Consider the following 20,803-nt stretch of genomic DNA (forward strand, 5'->3'; position numbering starts at 1 on the left):
GACACACGAACACACACACACACACACACACACACACAGGCAACCGAACACCGAGTTAAAGCATAGACTCACTTTGTTTACACAAGTGAGTCAAAAAGGAAGGGAAAAAAACACACACACACACATACGCCAACTTACGCACGGACACACACAAAGTCACAATTACACAAGCACATGCATATACAAGCACACATACACAACACACACACACACACACACACACACACACACACACTTTCATATGCACACAAGCACACACACACACACACACACACACACACACATTCATACACACACATTCACACACACACACACACACAAACATGTGCGCGCGCACACACACACACACACACTGAATTCCACCCACCCAGTTCAGCTGTGGTGCCTGTGACCGTTGACCTTTCACCTTTGCCCTTGGCAGTGGCAGCACATACCTGTGACGGGTACAGTGACAATGCTCAGTGATACATCATGTGTGTGTGTGTGTGTGTGTGTGTGTGTGTGTGTGTGTGTGTGTGTGTGTGTGCGTGTGTGTGTGTGTGTACATACATATATCTATATCTATCTATCTATATATCTATAAACAGAGAGAGAGACAGATTTATATATATATATATATATATCCTATATATACCTATATCCAATATATATACATGTGTGTGTGTCCAGTGGGTGTCTGAATGACCCAACCTTTAGCTTCCGTCGTCAGAATTGTGGTGTTCTTTGTCAACATTCACCTCTTCAGTATGACAGCCTTCCTCTTGCAATATTTTGATGGTGGTAATTGGGGTGAAACGCTGTTAACGTTGTCTCTTTCGCCGTTCGTATGGAGAGAGTTAACACAGGTATCAGTCGTGAGGCTTACAGATTAACTGATTAATAACCAAGGAGCTCTTTCTTCTTCTTCTTCTTCTGCATTCATGGGCTGTAACTCCCATGTTCACTCGTATATACGTGAGTGGGCTTTTACGTGTATGACCGTTTTTAACCCGCCATGTAGGCAGCCATACTCCGCTTTCGGGGGGTGTGCATGCTGGGTATGTTCTTGTTTCCATAACCCACCGAACGCTGACATGGATTACAGGATCTTTAACGTGCGTATTTGATCTTCTGCTTGCGTATACACACACGAAGGGGGTTCAGGCACTGGCAGGTCTGCACATATGTTGACCTGGGAGATCGTAAAAATCTCCACCCTTTACCCACCAGGCGCCCTCACCGTGATTCGAACGCTTTAACCACTCGGCTATTGCTCCCGTCTTTCTTTTCTTTCACCTTGCTTTCTCTTTCACGTTTCCTTTCTTCTTTTTTCTATTGCTTTTTTTCTGATCTGTTTTTTTGGCATGTAATTCCCGTTTTGATTCTCACACACACTAACACGCTAACACACACACACACACCAAGGGAAAAACAACAACAACAACAACAAAACCCTAGCATGAATGCTACACATGAATGATTCAAGTGAAATTAACACAGAAAAGTAATGATAAAATTTAAAACACAGATGTAAGAGACATAAAAAAACCCAGCAAATAAGGCGACGGGTAATAGGGATAGGGACAGATAGACACACTATGAGAAAGACAGAGAGAGGGAGAGGGAGAGAGAGGGGAGAGAGAGAGAGAGACAGACAGAAACACACACACAGAGAGAGAGAGAGAGAGAGAGAGAGAGAGAGAGAGAAATTACCCTTACTTGCACTTCATAACTGGTGTTAGCACTCAGACCGATAATAATGTTGAGCAATTTCTGATCTACCTCATCTAAATCTTGTAAGTATGAGCTTTAAAAGCCAGCCAGCCAGACAGACAGACAGACAGACAGACAGAGAGAAGGACGCTTACCTGCACTTCGTAACTGGTGTTGGCACTCAGACCGGTGATGATGGCTATCAGGTCTGTTGTGTGTTCCACCATGTTGCGGCCTGCCAATGGAGAAAAAGCAGCCATTCAAATAAATTGCTTTAACCCATTCAACCCCGGGGGGGAGTTAACATTCTCTGCAGGCTTCTATGCCACACACTTAGGCAGAAAAAAACACAGAGAACAGGGAGGGTTTGCAGACCCAACTTTTGTCTGATTTTCGTGGAGGTTCCCCAGCTATTTTTTTTAGCAAGAACCGCTTGCACATGGCTTCTCCACTTCCTGTTGTTGTTTTTTCCAGGTCACCGAAAGGCTAAAATTACGTCGTGGAATTCGCTGTTCTGATGAAAGGATTTTGAACATTTTTGATGATATTTTTTTTAAAGTTTACATGATACATTTGGTTTTTATAATTACACCCGTTATTTGCTTTAGTCTTCTGTGTTTCTGTTGAGCGTGTTTCTTGCCACATTTCTGCAATTAGGTATTCAAACTGATCCATTTATAAACTCTGCCAAAAAGGTGCCCGAACACAGGCAGCACAAACTCAGAAAAGCGAGTTACGGTGGTGGACTGCCCATGATGTCATATGACCTACTTCTCACTCTGCAAGCGATGAAAGGCCCACCTTGAAAGCGGGCCTGCTCTTCTTCTTCTTCTTCTGCGTTCGTGGGCTGCAACTCCCACGTTCACTCGTATGCACACGAGTGGGCTTTTACGTGTATGACCGTTTTTACCCCGCCATGTAGGCAGCCATACTCCGTTTTCGGGGGTGTACATGCTGGGTATGTTCTTGTTTCCATAACCCACCGAACACTGACATGGATTACAGGATCTTTAATGTGCGTATTTGATCTTCTGCTTGCCGCATACACATGAAGGGGGTTCAGGCACTAGCAGGTCTGCACATATGTTGACCTGGGAGATCGTAAAAATCTCCACCCTTTACCCACCAGGCGCCATCACCGTGATTCGAACCCTGGACCCTCAGACTGACAGTCCAACGCTTTAACCACTTGGCTATTGCGCCCGTCAGCGGGCCTGCAAATCCTCCCAAATGTACTGTTTTTCCTCCCAATAACATGCAGACACATCCAGAAACACTGTGGGAGTTAGTTCCCTTACTTCATGGTTTAAACATCTTAAGGAACATGAAAACCATTTTAATGAGACACACTTTTATGCCAGAGGAATGCTCGGGTTCAGTGCTCAGTGATTTTATGAAGTTAGTGCTCCAAGTGGAGTGATGGCCTGGCGGTAACGCGTCCACCTAGGAAGCGAGAGAATCTGAGCGCGCTGGTTCGAATCACGGCTCAGCTGCCGATATTTTCTCCCCCTCCACTAGACCTTGAGTTGTGGTCTGGACGCTAGTCATTCGGATGAGACGATAAACCGAGGTCTTGTATGCAGCATGCACTTAGCAGAAGTAAAATAACCCACAGCAACAAAAGGGTTGTTCCTGGCAAAATTCTGTTGAAAAATCCACTTCGATAGGAAAAACAAATAAAACTGCACGCAGGAAAAATCACAAAAAAAAGGGTGGTGCTGCAAGAAGATTTATAGTTTGGTCGTTCCAGGAAACGACTCTTCACAATTGGTGATGCCAGACTTACACTGGTAGACGTAGTATCCCTTGATAGTGACATTACAGACTGTCAAGATTTATAGCTTAGTCATTCCAGTAAACATATCCTCACAGTTGGTGATGCCAGACTTACACTGGTAGACGTAGCATCCCTTGATGGTACCACTGCATACCTGTGAAGATTTATAGTTCAGTCATTCCAGGAAACTTCTCATCACAGTTGGTGATGCCAGACTTACACTGGTAGACGCAGTATCCCTTGATAGTGACATTACAGCCTGTGAAGATTTATAGCTTAGTCATTCCAGTAAACATATCTTCACAGGTGGTGATGCCAGACTTACCCTGGCAGACGTAGTACCCCTTGATGGTACCGTTGCATAACTGTGAAGATTTACAGTTCAGTTGTTCCAGTAAATGTCTCTTCACAGTTGCTGATGCCAGACTTACCCTGGTAGACGTAGTATCCCTTGATGGTACGACTGAATACCTGTGAAGATTTATAGTTCAGTCATTCCAGTAAATGTCTCTTCACAGTTGGTGATGCTAGACTTACACTGGTAGATGCAGTATCCCTTGATAGTGACATTACAGCCTGTGAAGATTTATAGCTTAGTCATTCCAGTAAACATATCTTCACAGGTGGTGATGCTAGACTTACCCTGGTAGACGTAGTACCCCTTGATGGTACCGTTGCATACCTGTGAAGATTTACAGTTCAGTTGTTCCAGTAAATGTCTCTTCACAGTTGCTGATGCCAGACTTACCCTGGTAGACGTAGTATCCCTTGATGGTACCGTTGCATACCTGTGAAGATTTACAGTTCAGTTGTTCCAGTAAATGTCTCTTCACAGTTGCTGATGCCAGACTTACCCTGGTAGACGTAGTATCCCTTGATGGTACCACTGCATACCTGTGAAGATTTACAGTTCAGTCGTTCCAGGAAACGTCTCTTCACAGTTGGTGATGCCAGACTTACACTGGTAGATGTGGTATCCCTTGATAGTGACATTACAGACTGTGAAGATTTATAGCTTAGTCATTCCAGTAAACATATCTTCACAGCTGGTGATGCCAGACTTGCCCTGATATACGTAGTACCCCTTGATGGTACCGTTGCATACCTGTGAAGATTTACAGTTCAGTCGTTCCAGGAAATGTCTCTTCACAGCTGGTGATGCCAGACTTACCCTGATATACGTAGTACCCCTTGATGGTACCGTTGCAGTGCTCCGGAGGTTCCCAGCCGACCTTCAGCTGGGATATAGTGCACCCCAACACCTGGAGGTTGCTCGGAGGACCTGGCACTGAGAGACAAGGTAGATCAGTTTCAGTTTTCAGTTTCAGTAGCTCAAGGATGCATCACTGCGTTCGGACTAATCCATATATGCGCTACACCACATCTGCCAAGCAGATGCCTGACCAGCAGCATAACCCAACGCGCTTAGTCAGGCCTTGAGAAAAAAAAAGGGTGGTGGGGGTGGGGGTGGGGGGGGGGGTGGTGGTGGTGGTGAATAAATAATAGACAAATACATTTAAAAAAATTCCTACTACCACTACTAATAATATGTATAAGGCGCAAAAACGTGATGAAGTCAACTATAAGCGTACATAAATAAATAAATAATAACTATAATATAAAAAAGGAGTAAGAAGAAGAAGAAGAAAGAAAGAAAGAAAAAAGACAACAATGATGATAAATAAGCAAATAAATGTAAAACATGGAGACACACATTCACACATACACCCACGTATGCATAACAGATATGCACCAAACATGCAGTTTCACAGCCGGATATGAAAGCACAGTCAAATACACATAAACGTACATGAGCCCCAACACACACTGTCACACATACACACACACACACACACACACACACACACACACACACACACACACTGTCACACACACACACACACACACACACACACACACACACACACACACACTGTCACACACACACACACACACATTACAAGGTAGATCAATGGTGATGATGGTTCACACACACACACACACACACACACACACACACACACTGTCACACACACACACACACACATTACAAGGTAGATCAATGGTGATGATGGTTCACACACACACACACACACACACACACACACACACACACACACACTGTCACACACACATTACAAGGTAGATCAATGGTGATGATGGTTCACACACACACACACACACACACACACACACACACACACACTGTCACACACACACACACACACACACACACACACACACACACTGTCACACACACACACACACACATTACAAGGTAGATCAATGGTGATGATGGTTCACACACACACACACACACACACACACACACACTGTCACACACACACACACACACACACACACACACACACTGTCACACACACACACACACACACATTACAAGGTAGATCAATGGTGATGATGGTTCACACACACACACACACACACACACACACACACACACTGTCACACACACACACACACACACACACTGTCACACACACACACACACACACACACACACACACACACACACACTGTCACACACACACACACACACATTACAAGGTAGATCAATGGTGATGATGGTTCACACACACACACACACACACACACACACACACACACACACACACTGTCACACACACACACACACACACACACACACACACACACACACACACACACTGTCACACACACACACACACACACACACATTACAAGGTAGATCAATGGTGATGATGGTTCACACACACACACACACACACACACACACACACACACACTGTCACACACACACACACACACACACACACACACTGTCACACACACACACACACACATTACAAGGTAGATCAATGGTGATGATGGTTCACACACACACACACACACACACACACACACACACACACACACACTGTCACACACACACACACACACACACACACACACACACACACACACACACACACTGTCACACACACACACACACACATTACAAGGTAGATCAATGGTGATGATGGTTCACACACACACACACACACACACACACACACACACACACACTGTCACACACACACACACACACACACACACACTGTCACACACACACACACACACACACACACTGTCACACACACACACACACACACACACTGTCACACACACACACACACACACACACACTGTCACACACACACACACACACATTACAAGGTAGATCAATGGTGATGATGGTTCACACACACACACACACACACACACACACACTGTCACACACACACACACACACACACACACACACACACACACTGTCACACACACACACTGTCACACACACATTACAAGGTAGATCAATGGTGATGATGGTTCACACACACACACACACACACACACACACACACACACTGTCACACACACACACACACACACACACACACACACACACACTGTCACACACACACACACACACACATTACAAGGTAGATCAATGGTGATGATGGTTCACACACACACACACACACACACACACACACACACACACACACTGTCACACACACACACACACACACACACACACACACTGTCACACACACACACACACATTACAAGGTAGATCAATGGTGATGATGGTTCACACACACACACACACACACACACACACACACACACACACACACACACTGTCACACACACACACACACACACACACACACACACACTGTCACACACACACACACACACATTACAAGGTAGATCAATGGTGATGATGGTTCACACACACACACACACACACACACACACACACACACACTGTCACACACACACACACACACACACACACACACACACACACACACACTGTCACACACACACACACACACATTACAAGGTAGATCAATGGTGATGATGGTTCTCACACACACACACACACACACACACACACACACACACACACACACACTGTCACACACACACACACACACACATTACAAGGTAGATCAATGGTGATGATGGTTCACACACACACACACACACACACACACACACACACACACACATTACAAGGTAGATCAATGGTGATGATGGTTCACACACACACACACACACACACACACATTACAAGGTAGATCAATGGTGATGATGGTTCACACACACACACACACACACACACACACATTACAAGGTAGATCAATGGTGATGATGGTTCACACACACACACACACACACACACATTACAAGGTAGATCAATGGTGATGATGGTTCACACACACACACACATTACAAGGTAGATCAATGGTGATGATGGTTCACACACACACACACACACACACACACACACATTACAAGGTAGATCAATGGTGATGATGGTTCACACACACACACACACACACACACACATTACAAGGTAGATCAATGGTGATGATGGTTCACACACACACACACACACACACACACATTACAAGGTAGATCAATGGTGATGATGGTTCACACACACACACACACACACACACACACACACACACATTACAAGGTAGATCAATGGTGATGATGGTTCACACACACACACACACACACACACACACACACACACACTGTCACACACACACTGTCACACACACACACACACACACACACACACACACACACACACACTGTCACACACACACACACACACACATTACAAGGTAGATCAATGGTGATGATGGTTCACACACACACACACACACACACACATTACAAGGTAGATCAATGGTGATGATGGTTCACACACACAACATGCCTCGAAATGAATCGTCTGACTGAGAAATTTGTTGCTATGCTGGATTCTTTTTAAAACCCTTCTCACACCGAATAAAGTACAAGATCAGCACTCCATGCTATACATATATTCACAAATCAGCCCCTTCCTATCTCTGTGGCTGCCTTCACCTCCACACTCCATCTCGCTCACTACGATCAGCTTCGGATCCACTCTGTTTATGCATACCCAGATTCAAGCTCTCGACTGTTGGCTGCCGTTCTTTCTCTATCTCTGGACCTAGCAATTGGAATGAACTTCCTCTTTCGCTTCATCAAGTCTCCACACTCAGCTCTTTCAGGTCTGGCTGTAAGAACCCACCTCTTCCCAAAATAGCCCCCCTTGCCCCCCTTTGAAGCCATTCAGCCATAGCACGTGCTAAATATTCAACCATCTGACTCTTTTTGATGGTACAGGAATAAAATGAAAAGGTGAAACAATAAAGAACCAAGTACCCATAAAACAAACGATGCAGAAATTAGAATTAAAAAAAAAAAAAAAAAAAAAGACCACTACTCTCATTCATGTATGTTCAAGCAAACAACAGAAACAAAATTCTTCCTGATATGCACTGCTCTCTCTTGCGGACCTGCTAAAATAAACATTTCAAACCGTAGGTTTTGTAACAATTTTCAGTTTCAGTTTCAGTTTCAGTAGCTCAAGTAGGCGTCACTGCATTCAGACAAATCCATATACGCTACACCACATCTGTCAAGCAGATGCCTGACCCAACACGCTTAGTCAGGCCTTGAGAGAAAAGAAAAAAAAAAGGTGAATAAATAATAGATAAGCTTACATAAATTAAAAAAAAAAAAAATTATAATATAAAAAAGGTAGTAGTAATAATAATAAAATAATAACAATAATAAATAAATAAATGAATAAATAAGACAATAATGATGATAAACAATTTTCAACACACATTCTTTCTTTTTTCCTTTTTTCTTTTTTTAAATGACATACAATTAGTCAAATACAATTAATACATTCAACAGACACATTCTCTTCTCTTTTTGTTGTTGTCATCTTTATCTTTTACTTTATTTAAATATTTATACAGCACATTTGTTCAAACACATGATGGGCGCCATAGCCGAATGGTTAAAGCATTGGACTTTCGATCTGAGGGTCCCGGGTTTGAATCACGGTGACAGCGCCTGGTGGGTAAAGGGTGGAGATTTTTACATTCTCCCAGGTCAACATATGTGCAGACCTGCCAGTGCCTGAACCCCCTTCGTGTGTATGCGCAAGCATAAGATCAAATACGCACGTTAAAGATCCTGTAATCCATGTCAGCGTTCGGTGGGTTATGGAAACAAGAACATACCCAGCATGCACACCCCCGGAAACGGAGTATGGCTGCCTACATGGCGGGGTAAAAATGGTCATACATGTAAAAGCCCACTCGAGTATATATGAGTGAACGTGGGAGTTGAAGCCCACAAACGCAGAAGAAGAAGAAGAAGAAGTTCAAACACATCTCACATATTCGACACATTCATTCTCTTCAATGTTTTCTAATTTTCCATGACATACACACAATTCAAATAACAACTCAGAAACTCAACTCACACATTCTCTTGTATTTTTCTCGCTTAAAAAAAAAATCACACACTTCAAACACACTTATTTAACATGCAAACACTCTTTTATTTTTTTTCTTCTTTTTATAGCATACACATTCACACACACCACACACTCTCTCTCTCTCTCTCTCTCTCTCTCTCTCTCTCACACACACACACATTATCTTTCTTTTCTTTTTTTTCTTTTTGGATAACACACATATTCAAATACAACTCACTTTCAATACACATTATGTTATTGTCTCTCTGTCTATCTCTGTCTCTCTTTTTATAACACACACATTCAAGCACAGCACACACATTCAACACACCCACACATTCTCTTTTAATTTTCTCTCTCTTTTTTAAAAGTACACACATTCAAACACAACTCACACATTCAGACACAACTCACACATTCATCACACCCACACACTGTCTTTTAATTTTCTCTCTCTTTTTTTAAAAGTACACACATTCAAACACAACTCAGCATTCATCACACCCACACATTCTCTTTTAATTTTCTCTCTCTTTTTTAAAAGTACACACATTCAGACACAACTCACACATTCAACACACCCACACATTCTCTTTTAGTTTTCTCTCTCTTTTTTAAAAGTACACACATTCAAACACAACTCACACATTCAACACACCCACACATTCTCTTTCAATTTTTCTCTCCCTTTTTTTAAAGTTTCCTAGAGCACATAAATTCAAGACACAACTCACACAGACACACACACACTCTCTCTCTCTCTCTCTCTTTTAATTTTCTCCTCCCCCCCCCCAAGAACACACACATTCAAACACAACTCACACATTCAACACATCACACCCACACATTCTCTTTTCATTTTCTCTCTCTTTTTTAAAAGTACACACATCCAAACACAACTCACACATTCATCACACCCACACATTCTCTTTCAATTTTTCTCTCCCTTTTTTTAAAGTTTCCTAGAGCACATAAATTCAAGACACAACTCACACAGACACACACACACTCACTCTCTCTCTCTCTCTTTTAATTTTCTCCTCCCCCCCCCCCCCAAGAACACACACATTCAAACACAACTCACACATTCAACACATCACACCCACACATTATCTTTTAATTTTCTCTCTCTATTTTAAAAGTACACACATCCAAACACAACTCACACATTCAACACATCACACCCACACACTCTCTTTTAATTTTCTCTCTCTTTTTTTAAAAGTACACACATTCAGACACAACTCACACATTAAACACACCCACACATTCTCTTTTAGTTTTCTCTCTCTTTTTTAAAAGTACACACATTCAAACACAACTCACACATTCATCACGCCCACACACTCTCTTTTAATTTTCTCTCTCTTTTTTAAAAATTTTCCTACAGCACACAAATTCAAGACACAACTCACACACACACACACACTCTCTCTTTTAATTTTCTCCTTTTTTTTCCCCCCACCCAAGAACACACATGTTCAAACACAACTCACACATTCAATACACACACACACACACACACTTTATCTGATGATTATGATTTAATTTTTCTCTCTGTGTGTTTTCCGTTAAAACATAACACAAACTTCAACACACACAACTCACAGTCCTCCTCGGTGGTGGCGGAGACCGTGTCGCTAATGGGAGCCATGTCACCCTCCGTGTAGGCACGCACTTTGTACGTGTACTGTTTGTTCGGTTTCAGCCCCTCCGCCTCAAACTCGCAGTTCGTGCCGTCATATATACACCGTGACCCTGGAAAGAGGGGGAAGAACTCCAGTTAGCAAGTTTTTAATTTTTTTTTAATTTTTATTTTTTACCTGGACTTTCTTGGGTCAACCACCGTTTTATTTTTTGTATATCAATTTACACAATCAACTAAACAACATGGAAATAATCAAACCAATCCTTGGCGCTTTATAATAACTATGTCATAGTAATCAATAGCATTTATGGAATAAATACAACTTTTCATTTACGGATTTTGGGCTTGTTAAAAAAAGAAAAAAAAAAGAAAACAATAATATGGAAGGAAGCCGTACAAATCATATAATTATATGTACCAAACTTAGAATCAATCTTCCTTTTTTTCTTTTTTCTTTTCTTCTCTCTCCCTTTCTCTTCTTTTTTCCAGTTTTTTTTCCCCTTCTCCTTTCTTTCAACCTCTTCAATTACATGAAAAGTACAACATAACACACACATACACACACAAAAAAACAGGACTACACATCAGGCGTACATCAGAAAAAAAATATATCTGGTGTTTTTCTTCAGTAAGACAATTTCCAATTCACTCAATGTTTTATGGGTGTTTATCGATGGGCACAATAGCGTTGGACTGTCAATCTGAGGGTCCCGGGTTCGAATCACGGTGACAGCGCCTGGTGGGTGAAGGGTGGAGATTTTTACGATCTCCCAGGTCAACATATGTGCAGACCTGCTAATGCCTGAACCCCCTTCGTGTGTATATGCAAGCAGAAGATCAAATACGCACGTTAAAGATCCTGTAATCCATGTCAGCGTTCGGTGGGTTATGGAAACAAGAATATACCCAGCATGCACGCCCCCGAAAACGGAGTATGGCTGCCTACATGGCGGGTTAAAAACGGTCATACACGTAAAAGCCCACTCGTATGCATACGAGTGAACGTGGGAGTTGCAGCCCACGAACGCAGAAGAAGAAGAAGATGGGTGTGTATCAATGTCTGCTGTGTGTTGTTCATGGGCACTGTGTCTTTTGCATTCACATTGTGTGTGTGTGTGTGTGTGTGTGTGTGTGTGTGTGTGTGTGTGTGAATGCATTTGTTCAGTTAGCAAGTTTTAGTTTACAGGTGATGATTTAACCTTTGCCATACCTCGTGGGTGAAAAACAACCCCACCCTTTCATTCAGATCTTCATAACTCAGTCAATCTTGTAACTATCTACCTGAAATTTCATGACTTTGTCCACTTATGATTCTGGCATATCCCCACCAAAAATGGCATTGTTTTTGTTCATAAATCAAGGAGTAAATAAACAACGAAATCATCGTTAAACTGAGCATTATTACTTCAGTGTGCTGACTGTTGTGTCTGAGATGTATGTGAATGCAAAGGAAGTCTTAGTTATAAGTGAGTATTGAACTAAGCATTTTTACTTCAGCATGCTGCATATCATGTTTGAGATGACGGACACAACCGCCTAGTGGTTAAAGCGTTGGTCTTTCAATCTGAGGGTCCCGGGTACGTTTCTCAATCGTGGAACCTGGTGGGTAAAGGGTGTAAATTTTCCCTATCTCTCAGGTCAACACATGTGCAGACCTGCTAGTGCCTGAACCCCCTCTGTGTGTATATGCATGCAGAAGATCAAAAACATATGTCAAAGATCCTGTAATCTATGTCAGCATTCCTTGGGTTATGGAAACAAGAACATACCTGCATGCACCCCCGAAAAAAAAACAGGGTATGGCTGCCTACATGGCGTGGGTAAAACATATACAGCACACCCCACTTTAGAACATAAGCATTCACTGAAATATGCATCACAATAACTTAACTGATAAAATCAAAGTTGACCAGCATGAAAGGCACATGTCTTTCAGACTGAAATATGAGAAAAGCGAACGAAAAACGGAAAAAGTCATAAACTGGTTAACAACATTGTAAAATAAACTCTACATTTCTTCCCCTCCACTTTTTCACAGGCATTCTTTATGGAGTGATGGCCTAGAGGTAAGGCATCCGCCTAGGAAGCGAGAGAGAATCTGAGCGCGCTGGTTCGAATCACGGCTCAGCCACCGATATTTTCTCCCCCTCCACTAGACCTTGAGTGGTGGTCTGGACGCTAGTCATTCGGATGAGACGATAAACCGAGGTCCCGTGTGCTAGCATGCACTTAGCGCACGTAAAAGAACCCACGGCAACGAAAGGGTTGTTCCTGGCAAAATTCTGTAGAAAAATCCACTTTGATAGGAAAAACAAATAAAACTGCATGCAGGAAAAAAAAAAAAAAAAAAGGGTGGCGCTGTAGTGTAGCGACGCACTCTCCGTGGGGAGAGCAGCCCGAATTTCACACAGAGAAATCTGTTGTGATAAAAAGAAATACAAATATACAAATACATGTCTCGACAAGGGAAGAAGCGTAGAGTGTTTATTACAATGTTATTTAAATAAATTTACAATCTTTGTGTCTTCGGACCGAAACTGAACGGAAAGAACGCGGGGGAAGAATTAACGCGGATGTTGCCCATTGATTAAAACTGTTTACCTTCGTACAGCTGGTACTTGACGGTAAAGCCGCTCTTTGTGGTGAGAGGCTGCCACTCCACTCTGATGCTGTCCGGGCCTTTGACTGACACACACACACACACACACACACACACACACACACACACACACATATGCACAGGTTGAAATTATACAGCTTTGTTGCATGTCCCATACCAAGATATTGGATAGACACATGTGTATCTGTGCATGGCAGTGTGTGTGAGTGTGTGTTTGTGTGTGTGTGTGTGTGTGTGTGTGTGGCTGACTGTCAAAGGCCCGGACAGCATCAGAGACATACACAGACACAAACGCACAGGCACAGACAGACACACAGAGACACGTACACAGATACACACACACACACACACACACACACACACGCACGCACACACACACACGCACACACACATTCACACACACACACACACACACACACACACACAAATACACACACACACACACACACACACAGACCCCCCCTCCCTCCACCCTCCCCTCCCTCCCACACATACACACACAAACACACACACACATACACACACACACACCACACACACACACACACACACAAACACACACACACACACACACCTTCCACGGAGGGAGGCGCAGATTTGTCGAGGCGTTTCAGGATCTCCAGGGTGATGATGACCTCCTCTTTGAGGTCAGGGTTCACCTCCGCCTGAACCTCCGTCAACTGGTGAACCATGTTTTGCAAAACAGAGCGTTGACATTTCTTTTGTAGACAGATCATTAGCACTGGTATACTATCTGCACCAAAACGTTTGCAAAATAAATAAAACTTCCATGCTTAGCAAAAGAAGTTCCTGTTTGAACAAAAAATGATAATAACGACTGCTCTTGTTGTTGGGTCAGAATATCAGATCAAAGTGCCAAGTTTAGAGAATACAAAAAATATAAATATAACAGTAAATGCAGTTTGCATATAATTAGGCTTCATTTTTTATTTTTTTGTGCCCATCCCAGAGGTGCAATATTGTTTTAAACAAGATGACTGGAAAGAACTGAATTTTTCCTATTTTTATGCCTAATTTGGTGTCAACTGACAAAGTATTTGCAGAGAAAATGTCAATGTTAAAGTTTACCACGGACACACAGACACACACACACACACACAGACAACCGAACACCGGGTTAAAACATAGACTCACTTTGTTTACACAAGTGAGTCAAAAATTGTTGACACTTGAAAACAGAGCATGGAAACTTGTAAACAGAGTGGTTGACATTTTCTGTACACAGATCATGGACATTGGTAAACAGCACCTCAACATTCTTATAAAACAAAGTGTCAACTTTTGTTGCTGTTTTTGTTTTTTTTTTTAAACAAACAAATCTGTGGCATGCAGATTACAATTATGTTCCTTTTGACATGTATGTATTTTAAGTGAAAATTGCTGTCATCTCAGCCATTTAATCATGTGCGCGTCTGTGAGTGGGTGTTAGAGTGAGTGTTGGAGTGTAACAGTTGTAGTATTGATAGTATGTTACTTTGTGAGTTTCATGCATTGTGTTTTTTTGTTTTTTTTATAATATTAATGATTCTGTTTTTATGTTTCTACTACTTTTAATACGCTTTCTTGTTTCACTTTAGGTACTGGATTGTAAAAGCGCTTAGAGCTTGCTTATGCTTGCATTATAACGCTATATAAAAATAAAATATTATTATATTATTATTATTATTATTAGAGCATTGCCATTTGTAAACAAAGGAAAGCTAACACAAACTGAGGATGTCTGTACCATGAACTACCATATAATTTCATCTTTTCGAGCACACACCTTCAAGGAGCAAATGACGTGATTGTTGTCTCTCAGTCGCAGACACCCTTTGGGCTGGCTGGCTAGTGTCCGTAATGTCCTTAACATACAACATACAGCACAGACCATGTTGAAATGTCCTTAACATACAGCATGGATCATGTTGAAATGTCCTTAACATACAGCATGGATCATGTTGAAATGTCCTTAACATACAGCGTGGACCATGTTGAAATGTCCTTAACATACAGCATGAATCATGTTGAAATGTCCTTAACATACAGCAAGGACCATGTTGAAATGTCCTTAACATACAGCATGGATCATGTTGAAATGTCCTTAACATACAGCAAGAACCATGTTGAAATGTCCTTAACATACAGCATGGATCATGTTTGAAATGTCCTTAAGCATACAGCATGGACCATGTTGAAATGTCCTTAACATACAGCATGGACCATGTTGAAATGTCCCTTAACATACAGCAAAGGACCATGTTGAAATGTCCTTAACATACAGCATGGATCATGTTGAAATGTCCTTAACATACAGCATGGATCATGTTGAAATGTCCTGAAACATACACGCATGGACATATTGTGAAATGTCCTTAACATACAGCATGGACCATGTTGAAATGTCCTTAACATACAGCATGGACCATGTTGAAATGTCCTTAACATACAGCATGAATCATGTTGAAATGTCCTTAACATACAGCATGGATCATGTTGAAATGTCCTTAACATACAGCGTGGACCATGTTGAAATGTCCTTAACATACAGCATGGACCATGTTGAAATGTCCTTAACATACAGCATGGATCATGTTGAAATGTCCTTAACATACAGCGTGGACCATGTTGAAATGTCCCTTAACATACAGGCCATGGATCATGTTGAAATGTCCTTAACATACAGCGTGGACCATGCTGAAATGTCCTTAACATACAGCACGGACCATGTTGAAATGTCCTTAACATACAGCATTGACCATGTGAAATGTCCTTAACATACAGCGTGGATCATGTTGAAATGTCCTTAACATTACAGTGGATCATGTTGAATTGTCCGTAACATACAGCATAAATCATGTTGAAATGGCTTTAAACATACAGCATGGGATCATGTTGAAATGTCCTTAACATACAGCACAGATCATGTTGAAATGTCCCTTAACATACAGCATGGACCATGTTGAATATGTCCCTAACATACAGCGTGGACCATGTTGAAATGTCCTTAACATACAGCATGGACAATGTTGAAATGTCCTTAACAGACAGCATGGATCATGTTGAAATGTCCTTAACATACAGCATGGATCATGTTGAAATGTCCTTAACATACAACATGGACCATGTTGAAATGTCCTTAACATACAGCATGGATCATGTTGAAATGTCCTTAACATACAGCATGGACCATGTTGAAATGTCCTTAACACACAACAATCACCATGTTTTCACACACACACACACACACATATGCATAAATGCATGCACAAGTAAACATACGCAAACACACAAATCCACACACACACATAACACTAATTCATCATATACTGATACACACAGACACACAAACACAGACACAGACATAGAAACACAAACACACACACACAACAGTACACATTCAACTGTACTCACACACACACACACACACACACACACACACACACACTCACACACACACACACACACACACACACACACACACCCACACACAACACACGCACACTCACATGGCAGCAAACCATCCCGTCTCGCTGTCAGGGGCGCTCAGAAGCTGTGCCAGGGTTTTCAGCACGTCGTCTGAGTGAACGTTCAGGAGCAGACGACTGTGGCCCTCCAGGTTGGTTGCCAGGCAACTGAGGGCGAAGCAGGCGTTCTTACTGGCCCCGGCGTCCTCGCAGCTCAGCATCTTGGCCAACGAGGAGATCTGGAACACCCCGTCAGAGAAGTGTGTTGGTTAAAACGGATTACGTTATACATGTGTTGTTATGAAAAAAAACAAGAGAGGCAAGGCCTTCAAGACTCACTTAAAAAAAAAAAATCCAAGCTTTTTATGTATTGAGTATAATTTCAAAATGTAATGTTTAAGATGAGAAAGATCAGTTTAAAGCAAATTAACTCCCCTAGCATTAATTACAGAGTAATTTCCATTTTTTACTATCTGCAACAAAACGTTTGCAAAATAAATCAAACTTCCATGCTTAGCAAAAGAAGTTCCTGTTTGAACAAAAAATGATAATAATGACTGCTCTTGTTGTTGGGTCAGAATATCAGATCAAAGTGCCAAGTTTAGAGAATACAAAAAATATAAATATAACAGTAAATGCAATTTGCATATAATTAGGCTTCATTTTTTTTTTTTTTTTTTTTTGTGCCCATACCAGAGTTGCAATATTGTTTTAAACAAGATGACTGGAAAGAACTGAATTTTTCCTATTTTTATGCCTAATTTTGGTGTCTACTGACAAAGTATTTGCAGAGAAAATGTCAATGTTAAAGTTTACCCCGGACACACAGACACACGGACACAGACAACCGAACACCGGGTTAAAACATAGACTCACTTTGTTTAACACAAGTGAGTCAAAAAAAATGAAAATTCAGAAGAAATACCGCAGGTGGTTGTTGCGATACAATGATGAAATCCTTGGCAAACAAAACCCCTACCCTACCCCTTCCACCCCACTCTCCTCCACTCCTGACACCCCTCCTACCCACCCCTCCCGCCTAGATCCCCCCCCCGCCCCCCCTCAAAAAGATCTTTAAAAAACAAAAAACAAAAACAAAACAAAAAAAATCCAACCACCTCACTTTGACTTTTTTCCCTTGGTAATGAACAAGAACACTGCCGTGTTTGAGTTGAATAAATATTAGTATCTGTTTGTATTTGTTTTTTTGTTTTTTTATCACAACAGATTTCTCTGTGTGAAATTCGGGCTGCTCTCCCCAGGGACAGCATGTAACTACACTACAGTGCCACCCATTTTTTTTGTATTTTTTCCTGCCTGCAGTTTTATTTGTTTTCCTATCAAAGTGGGATTTTTCTACTGAATTTTGCCAGGAACAACCCTTTTGTTGCCGTGGGTTCTTTTACGTGCGCTAAGTGCAGCTGCACACGGGACCTCGTTTATCATCTCATCCGAATGACTAGCGTCCAGACTACCACTCAAGGTCTAGTGGAGGGGGAGAAAATATTGGCGGCTGAGCCGCAATTTGAACCAGCGCGCTCAGATTCTCTCTCGCTTCCTAGGTGGATGCGTTACCTCTAGGCCATCACTCCACACATTCTTTTTAAGCGATGAAAAGGGGAATAATGCTCTGAGGTGACTACAGTGTATAGATATGCGTGCGTGCAAGTGTGTGTGTGTGTGTGTGTGTGTGTGTGTGTGTTGGTGTGAGTGTTGGTGTTCTGGATGTTTGTTGTCACCGTGGCACGCTTTCTGCAGTAAATCATTCCAGTCTTTCAGTCTGCATGGAGCACATGCACTTTTCGCAACACACACACACACACACACACATACACAAATACACAACAGTCCTACAGGAAATTTGTTATAGATGTTATAGTTGTTTGATATGGCGTTTATAATGTTTCCATTTTCCTAGTGTTGTCTCTCCCTATTCACCTTCCACACATACACACACTTTTACCCCTCGCCCTCTCAAAGCCCCTACCCCCACGTTTTTTTTTTTTTCGTTGTTTTTTTTTTTTTTCGGTCTAATATCACTTTAAGTGGAAAGACGTTAAACTGAAGACAACAATACACATACACACACACACACACATAAACACACACACACACAGTACAGCCTTCTATTTAAAGCCAACAAAGAGTCCTCAGTCTTGAATCGTGGTGTGGAAGAATGAGTGAAAGAACAATGCCCCTGAATGATTTCCAGGCATTTTTTTTCATGCTGGTGAAATACAATCTCTTTGACATGCTGGTGAAATATAATCTCTTTGTCATGCTGGTGAAATACAATCTCTTTGTCTCTTTGTCTGCAGAGCATGCTTCTCACCATTTTCTCAGAGTCCTGAAGGGACAGAAGGCGCTCCCTTCCAGTGTCCATGTCGCAGAGACGTCCAATGGCGAAGGCTGCGTTCATTCCTCTTCCTGCAAGTTCGTAAAAAAATGTCGTTCGTCATCCACGGAACATCACTCAACATACCGAATCTGGCAACATCAAAGTCTGTTCAGACGGGCGCAATAGCCGAGTGGTTAAAGCGTTGGACTGTCAATCTGAGGGTCCCGTGCTCGAATCACGGTGACGGCGCCTGGTGGGTAAAGGATGGAGATTTTTCCGATCTCCCAGGTCAACATATGTGCAGACCTGCTAGTGCCTGAACCCCCTTCGTGTGTATATGCAAGCAGAAGATCAAATACGCATGTTAAAGATTCTGTAATCCATGTCAGCGATCGGTGGGTTATGGAAACAAGAACATACCCAGCATGCACACCCCCAAAAACGGAGTATGGCTGCCTACATGGCGGGGTAAAAACGGTCATACACGTAAAAGCCCACTCGTGTGCATATGAGTGAACGCAGAAGAAGAAGAAGAAGAAAGTCTGTTCATTACTATGCATGCAAATAATTATTCCCAACACCAACTGTCATCGCCGAGGACACAGACCGACCTTCTCATCGTCGGCTCCTGACGGTGACTACGATGAAGAATTATTCCCAACACCAACTGCCCTAAAACCTTTTTGGCTGAAAGAGTGGGGATGTAACATGGGCGAGATACTCTCTACTGTATTCAAATTCTAGCCCAGAGAGTCAGGACAGTGGTTGCCTCCTCTGCTGTCCTGATAGCCTTTGTCGGACACAGCTACCTTACATATATACATACTTTCACTTCTTAAATAATCGATTTTGGCTCATTAGACACAGAAATTTTCTCATCATTGTGTATTTTGC

The 20,803-nt window shown here is 42.1% G+C and overlaps 1 protein-coding gene across 1 annotated transcript in view; it reads right to left on the reverse strand.

The window, feature by feature from the left end:
• Nucleotides 1-20,803, reverse strand: part of LOC143275916 (uncharacterized) — a 69,772-nt gene that overhangs the window by 20,770 nt on the left and 28,199 nt on the right. Inside the window, 9 exon segments of the mRNA XM_076580242.1 lie at nt 368-434; nt 1,848-1,927; nt 4,641-4,757; nt 11,445-11,594; nt 14,086-14,169; nt 14,679-14,784; nt 15,891-15,969; nt 17,614-17,810; nt 19,904-19,998. Of these exon segments, the coding sequence (XP_076436357.1) occupies nt 368-434; nt 1,848-1,927; nt 4,641-4,757; nt 11,445-11,594; nt 14,086-14,169; nt 14,679-14,784; nt 15,891-15,969; nt 17,614-17,810; nt 19,904-19,998 (975 nt within the window).

The sequence above is a fragment of the Babylonia areolata genome, chromosome 31 (genome assembly GCF_041734735.1).
Source record: "Babylonia areolata isolate BAREFJ2019XMU chromosome 31, ASM4173473v1, whole genome shotgun sequence".
In the NCBI taxonomy this organism is placed as follows: domain Eukaryota; kingdom Metazoa; phylum Mollusca; class Gastropoda; order Neogastropoda; family Buccinidae; genus Babylonia; species Babylonia areolata.